At 41.9% G+C, this 7,383-nt stretch overlaps 1 protein-coding gene across 1 annotated transcript in view; it reads right to left on the minus strand.

The window, feature by feature from the left end:
• Positions 1-7,383, minus strand: part of LOC109972202 (uncharacterized) — a 34,583-nt gene that overhangs the window by 7,252 nt on the left and 19,948 nt on the right. Inside the window, exons 2-3 of the mRNA XM_020620909.1 lie at positions 6,421-6,614; positions 1,314-1,458 (exon numbers count right to left, since the gene is read on the minus strand). Of these exons, the coding sequence (XP_020476565.1) occupies positions 1,314-1,458; positions 6,421-6,614 (339 nt within the window). The remainder of the gene's footprint in view (positions 1-1,313; positions 1,459-6,420; positions 6,615-7,383) is intronic.

Raw genomic sequence — 7,383 nt, forward strand, 5'->3', positions numbered from 1 at the left:
ATGGTAACATTGTTGCCTACACATTTGAATGTTTTGCCAAAACAAAGTCAAATAAACGCATTCATATGTAGCCAGTCAATAAATAAATGTTTAGCTGAGATGCAAATGTCATGTTCAGTCCTGCTTTGCTACAAAATCTTAACTCACTAGTACGCTGTTAAAACCAATATGCATGTGTCGCAATCCCAGTCCTGATCTGGTGTCCGCCACATTTTTGCTGTTATTCTAGACCCAGCTCCATCTACGCTTCCTATCTGTGTAGCTGTCACTTAATATATATGCCAGCAGCCACTCATTCCCTACCAGACTGTCCACAAAGAAATATCTTCTGTGACTTTGTAGTGTTTTATCTCTGCATTCCTGTTTGATGTTGACCTGTTTTTTTCCATCTGTACCTTCTGCAGTTTGAAAATGATCTACTTTAGTGCCTCTCGGGGGAAGTAAAATGACTGAAAGCAACAAATACACTGTGCTAAATTTCATTTTTCTGCAAAAAATGATGTTCACCATCACAATTTGTAATAATGCTATAATCACATAAAAAAAAATCCACACACCATCTAGGTCCCATGTGGGTCCCATAACTGCGACGATGAACAAGAAAGTAAGGAGAGTTAATGTTCCTTCAACTGTAGTTGAGGCCCGAGGGAAGCCTACAGTAGCTTGGTGCAAATATTCAGCTACAGTTAATGTAAATACTTTTTATACTTGTGTCAAACCATATATAAATGCAGTCAGGCTGTTGAATGGAAATACTTTTTGGATTTAGTTAGGGTGGAAAAGCATGATGCATGTCAAGGTATAATGCATAGTAACATGTTAAATACAGTACAGTGTAACAATATATAGTTAATAAAAATATATATAAAATTACTTTGCTATGGCAGATAAAAATCACGTGTTTTAATAGACTAAACTATTGCAAACTATAAATGCATTTAAATTGTTTTTTAAATAAAAATAATAGCAAATAAAGGTTAATACATATGGAATGTGAAAATTATATGGAAAGTTACTACAGCAAAGTAAACATACAAAACAAAAGAAGCATACTTGATAGATAGCAAGGCATTGCTCAGTGACTGACTGTACAACACCCTGACTGTGTCTGAAAAGTTCTGAGTCATAGATGCAACTATATTCTCTCAAGTAATTTATCACAATAGTTCCTGTAAGCACTCTAAAGGCTGAGGTGCCTCTGGACTAGTGGCAACAGTGAGAATCCCTCCTCTTACAGTCTTTCTCTGGTTGGGAACTGTTCAGACACATTACAGTACAGTAGTACAAGAGCAAAGCTCTAGGCAAACACTCACCTTGAAGTCATCAGGGATGAGAAGTTTGGAGGTCCGGAGGAAGTTAAGTATGTAACGAAACATGTGGCCATCTCGATCGATGAAGTAGTGCTGCTTTAGACTGTCTAGCACTATGGGCTCTGTTCCAATAAACAGACGACCAATCCTGCCAGAAACAAGACAAAGACACTGAGGCCTCTTCATCAGACACCAAGCAAATGCTGAGGAGGCTAACATGTCTGCGATCACACTTGAGAACTGCTTAACTTCTAACCAATGTACAGTACAGTAAATCGGTATGCCTGTTTTAATACAGTGGACTATGTATTTTGAAAGAATTTTTGATCAGTGCAATCACTCCCTCGCCCTTCCTCACCAGCTTAAATGCTTTCCTGGTGAGTTGACAGTGCATTGTTACATAGATCTGAGGACAGTGGTCTTTCTTCCAAAGCAAAGCAAAGTCAGTGCTATTCTAAGTTGCAAAGCCATGTCTAGCTACAGTTTACATTAGCTAGCATTAGTCACTATAAGCTACCTGTCACGCCAGACCAAGACTGGAGCAGTAAAACACCCGAGTGCAATGAAACGAGATAGGTTCATTTCGTACGTACAACTATTAAATTCAACTTTTTATTTGTGAAACAAAGTATGTAATGTTTTCTTTAAAATGTACTGACTTAAGACTAGCTAAGATGTTGATAAGAACTTTTGATAAGATCTTAACCAAACTAAGATTTATATCAGAATCAGCTTTACTCGCCAGGAATGTGCATGTAGAATGTTCTTCCATAAAGCAACGAGTAGACAAGTAAACAAGAAAAGACTGAGAGAACAAAAAACAGAAACAGAATAGTCCTGTAGCCAGTGTCATTTTTTAGGCTTCTTCACACAGCCAAGGGTTTGTTGGCTGAAAACTGTTTTTTGAGCTTTTCAGAGCAGCTCCTCTTTGCTACTCTGATCTCCCCTGCTATTGTGTTCCTGGCTGCCTGTACAGGACCTTGTCCCCACTTTTGTAGGCCTCCTCTTTGGCACAACAAAGATGCTTGAGTTTTACTCCTCTCGTTTGCTCCGATAACTCTGTTATGCAGTCTTCTGTATATCGGGAACCCCAGTATTTGTATTGTGCTGTCTAAGTCACTAAGCCAAGTCTTTGTGAAGCACAGAGCAGCAGAGCGTGAGAAGTCAGAGTTAGCCCGAGAAGACGTTCAACCATTTTGTTGTCTAGAGAACAGAGATTTGCTAGATGGATAGATGGGAGCAGCGTGCAGGTCCCTCTTTGTTGTAGCTTAACCAGGGCCCCTGTTCTTTTCCTTTGCTGGTGTTTTCTCCAGGTCTCACAGAGGGCTGCAGCTCCTCCGACCAGAATGTCCACACAGCGGTTTGCATTAGTAAAAATCAGAGAAAAGGTGTTCAGAGTGAGTTGTTTGATGTTTTAGTAGCTCTTCTCTGATGAAAGTGATACGGGATGGGTTGCAAAAGACGAAGAAAATAAAGAAAAACAACAAACACATGAGAGAGCAGCTACCAAGGCAGCCATATGTGTCACCAGTTGGACAGAATCCAGAAATGGGCAGTATGAGAAGCTTTTTATATGGAAGGCAATGAAGTGCTTAAGTTTATGGGCCAGTGCTTACTGGACTGAATGATAACAGTTACACAGCCAGTATGGGGAAGACATACTGAAAGCCATGTGCCAACTTCAAAGCAGATTTAGAAGTGAGTTTGGAAAGCAACATACTGTATGTGCACTAGCAGCGGTCTACAAAGATCAGAGAATCAGACATACTGCAGAATCACAGCAAGAAGTCAGTGAACAGCGAGTCATGGGAACATCTACTAAACAAACTAAGTGCATTAACACACTTACTGCCAACACCTGATGAGCCACATAGCAAAGTATAGAAAGTATACCTGATGAGATATTTCTGTCAATTGTTCAACTCTTCTAGTTGAATAGTGTTCAGTGTTGTATATATGTTTCAGTGGGGCCTGCAGCCATAATCCTGTATGCACCATGCCTACATTGTTAAAAATGATTTTGCTCACTAGTGTCTGGTGGTCAATGCACGATCAACATGTACATAAAAATACAGTTTCAAACGTATGGCCCGAGGAGCTATCTGTCAAGTTTGCCCACTGCACCTGCCTTTCTCACTCTTTCTCTTTTTTGGCCCCTGATTACACCACCTAGCACACCTGCTCCACATCCCCTGATTATCACCAGCTGCACTTCATTATTTCTATCCCTATTTATACCCCGCTCACCTGTCACTCCCTTGCCAGTTTATTCTAGTTCTCAGGCCCGTTCTATCATTGTTTTTCATGCATGCTACTGTTTGTCTCTCACCTTTAGTTCTCCTAGCTCCGACCACTACGATCTTCCACTCTCCGTTACCACACTTTCTTTCTGCTATTTTCCTCCTCCACAGATGTCTCCTCCGGACCCTGGACCTATTCAGCCCTTCCCATCCATCTCACCATAAACTGGTTTCTCTGCCGCTGATTGACACCTGGTTACTCACTTCATTCTACACTGCCTGTTATTGTATGGACTTTTTACTCACTACACTATAAATAAATTTAGCACTGCTTGCACCGAAGTCAGCTACCTGGGTCCGCCTCTCTTTACTCGCTCTCCTCCGTTTCCGAGCGAACATAACACTATCTAATATGATGTCACGCATCCCAAGTCAGTGGATCATAACATGAGCCCTGCACAGCTTGAAGCGAGTGACAGCAGCCGCACACTGACTTTACCTGCTGTCAGTAAAGCCTGTAATATCATCAGGACATGTGCGGGTAGTTTTTATTTATCACGGCTCATGAGCTGCGGTCGTGTTATTTTGTGGGCTAACTGTTGTGTGTGGATTTAAGTGTCAGATCAGTGATTCTCAAGGACCGACTGGAGTACAGGAGTCCACCGCTGGTCACTGTGTTGATGAGAGAGAGGCTGCTGAAGTGAATGAGATGAGGAGGTGCTGTTCAAAGACAATGTGTGCACTGATGTCACTCACTCCAAGCTTTGCTTACATTATAATGACAAAATAGAGTACTACAAACTTGGGTTTGGTGTTCACAACATGCATGTTGTGCTTAAAGTGTAGATGCTTGTAAAACTGTTTAAGGGAAATATGCAGAGAACTTTCATGCTGCTGCACTGGCAGTAGTAACTGTGCACCTGTCAGGTTTGCCCGGCTACAACTGCCTCTGTCACCTTCCTCTCTTTGATTTCGGTTTTGGATCACGCCACATTCCCCAATCAACACCAGTTGCATTCAATTAGTCCTTCACCTTATTTATACCCTGCTCACATACCACTGCTTTGCCAGTTCATCATAGCTCCCATGCAGACAACCAGTGCCACTTTGAATATCTCCTCTTTGTATATACTATTGTTTTTGTTTGTTTTCGTACCACCCGTCCATACCTTGGATTTGTTCCTGTCTTCCCCGGTTCCTCGTTTCACCTCTCTTGCTCCTCACCACTGTAACCACAGACCACCATCCCCGGACCATACACCTCCTCGCCTTTCCAGTCTCCACCAGCCAGGTCGATGCACAGTCCTACAATCTGCCTTTTTTCACCACCATCCTCTACTCTGTCTAAACAGCTGGCTTCACCTCAACCGGCCAGCTAGTGAGTGACCTGTTCTGTTTCCGCAGCTCGGCCCGGCTTCTCCGCATTCCAATAATGACAGTATCGTGCTGATCGACACCCAGTTCCATAGATTATATATTTTCAGTATTCCTGCCTTTTTGTCATTTCACTTGTAAATATCTGTACAGACCTCTGGGTCCGTTCTTTTGTTTTCGCTCACTCACCCTCACGTGTGTGAGCGACTCTAACAGCACCTTTATTTTAATTTGGGTAATGGCATTAGGCCTATTTGTGCACATTTAGATTCAAAGGTACTAAGCTCTTGTTGCTCTCTGCTGATGTTGCCTAAGATCACAGGTCAGAAGAATCATGGATGTATTAAGGACATAACGGAGGAAAGGACGTCTAATTTCTCTTAATTACCCTAACTGTGCAGTAATTATATTCTTCTGGCATCATGATAACCAAATGACCAGCATCACTTCTAGCACCTTGAAAAATAAATGTATTATGGCTGCCTATTAAGGTTTTCACTTGGTTTTTATTAAGATTATAATAAAACCCATTTTTACACTTTATTTTACAATGTGACTTCTGCTTATACATACACTATACAATAAAAAACTTGTTAGTGGTCTCCTGATTGTTAATCAGTATTTGAAATAGCACAGAAACATGGTACAGGTAACGTTTTACAACCTCGATGTTTTTACCACTTAAAGACCGAGGCAAATATTACATCCCTGGACTTGGTAACCAAGTAAAACTAGGGGAAACCTCTCAGACTTGGGTATTTTTCATGTAGCACCTCTAGCTTTACACACACTCTGCACTAAAAAATAGCACATAGCTGTAGCCAACCTAGACAAAAGTTCACCAACCGTTTGGTGAACTACTAGTTCTAGTATTTCAGTATTCCTGCCTTTTTGTCATCACTTGTAAATATCTGTACAGACCTCTGGGTCTGTTCTTTTGTTTTTCTGGCATCATGATAACCAAATGACCAGCATCACGTTCTGCTACTAGTTTGCTCAACTACTAGTTTAAATACATGCAGCTCACTACTCCCCAGCACCGATTACTGAGTTGAAAGTGTAAAAAGCAGAGTGCCACGAACAGAGCCATGGGGTACTTTAGTTTGATAAAGTATTATTACATATTTCAAATTAATAGGGGAAATATCACATACTTCTCAAGGTTCAAGGATTTTGTTGTCAATTCACCATATGTGCAGGACATACAGAAAATCGAAATACCGTTTCTCTCTCACCTAGTATTGGGTGTCATAACACCCAATAGGAGTGTTAAAATGTACTTGATTCATTAACTAGGACTTTTGAAATTAATGTATTCAATTTTAAGGTTTTATGTGTGTGTGTATTTAGCTCTTTTTAAATGAATGGAATATTTAAAATATGACTACCACAACAACTTTGACTACCAAAGCAAACACCTTGGTATGCTTTCAGTATGTTTTCAGTAGTTGAAGTTTTAAGTGACTGTTCTTTCATAGCTGCTGTGTGTCTCTCACCGTGACTCAGGGTACTTGGTGAGGGTGGCCAGGTTGCTGGTGTACATGTGTCCTCCTACATCGATATGGACAGGCGCGTTGGTTTTGGTGAGCTGGGCTGGTGTGGGGATGCCAGCAGAGCCCAGAGGAGACACGGGAGATGCAGAAACCACCTGCTGACTCAACATGCTGCTGCTGCTGCTGCCACGGCTGTCCTGGGACAAAAAACACGCGCATACGGTAGTGTGTGTGGTATTACCAAGTATCACATCACAGCTGGACCTATCTCCACAGTGCTGCATGTGCAGGCCACCAACATTTTCTACTGCAGATTGAAAATGTTTTATTCCAATTAATGAATATTCTATTACTAGCTCTACACATTTCCTGGTTCTGAAAACTCCTGCCTCAACAAGACCTTCAGTTTCAGTCTAGTAACTATCAGATTACTGTCTACTCAGTCCTCACTGATAAATTATTTGATTCTTCAGCATAATCTCAATATGACTAGCTTATGTGAAGCATGGCTTAAACAAATGTTTCCTTATCACTTAATAAATCATCTCCACCTGAGTGAACCAATGAGGATACTAAAAAAGGTGGTGGGGTTGCCATAATCTATAGGTTTATTTTCAGTTTACCAACCAGACTTGCTTTTATTTTTAACTCTTCTGAGGCTCCATCCATCCATCCATCCATTTTCCTCTGCTTATCCGGAACCAGGTCGCGGGGGCAGCAGTCTAAGCAAAGATGCCCTGACTTCCCTCTCTCCAGACACTTCCTCCAGCTCCTCCGGGGGAATGTCGAGGCGTTCCCAGCTGAGAGACATAGTCCCTCCAACGTGTCTTGGGTCTTCCCCGGGGCCTCCTCCTGGTGGGACATGCTCAGAACACTTCCTAGGAAGGCACCCAGGAAGCATCCGAAAAAGATGCCCGAGCCACCTAAGCTGGCTCCTCTCGAGGTGGAGGAGCAGCGGGTTTAATC

The sequence above is a fragment of the Monopterus albus genome, unplaced genomic scaffold (assembly GCF_001952655.1).
Source record: "Monopterus albus unplaced genomic scaffold, M_albus_1.0 scaffold250.1, whole genome shotgun sequence".
In the NCBI taxonomy this organism is placed as follows: Eukaryota; Metazoa; Chordata; class Actinopteri; order Synbranchiformes; family Synbranchidae; genus Monopterus; species Monopterus albus.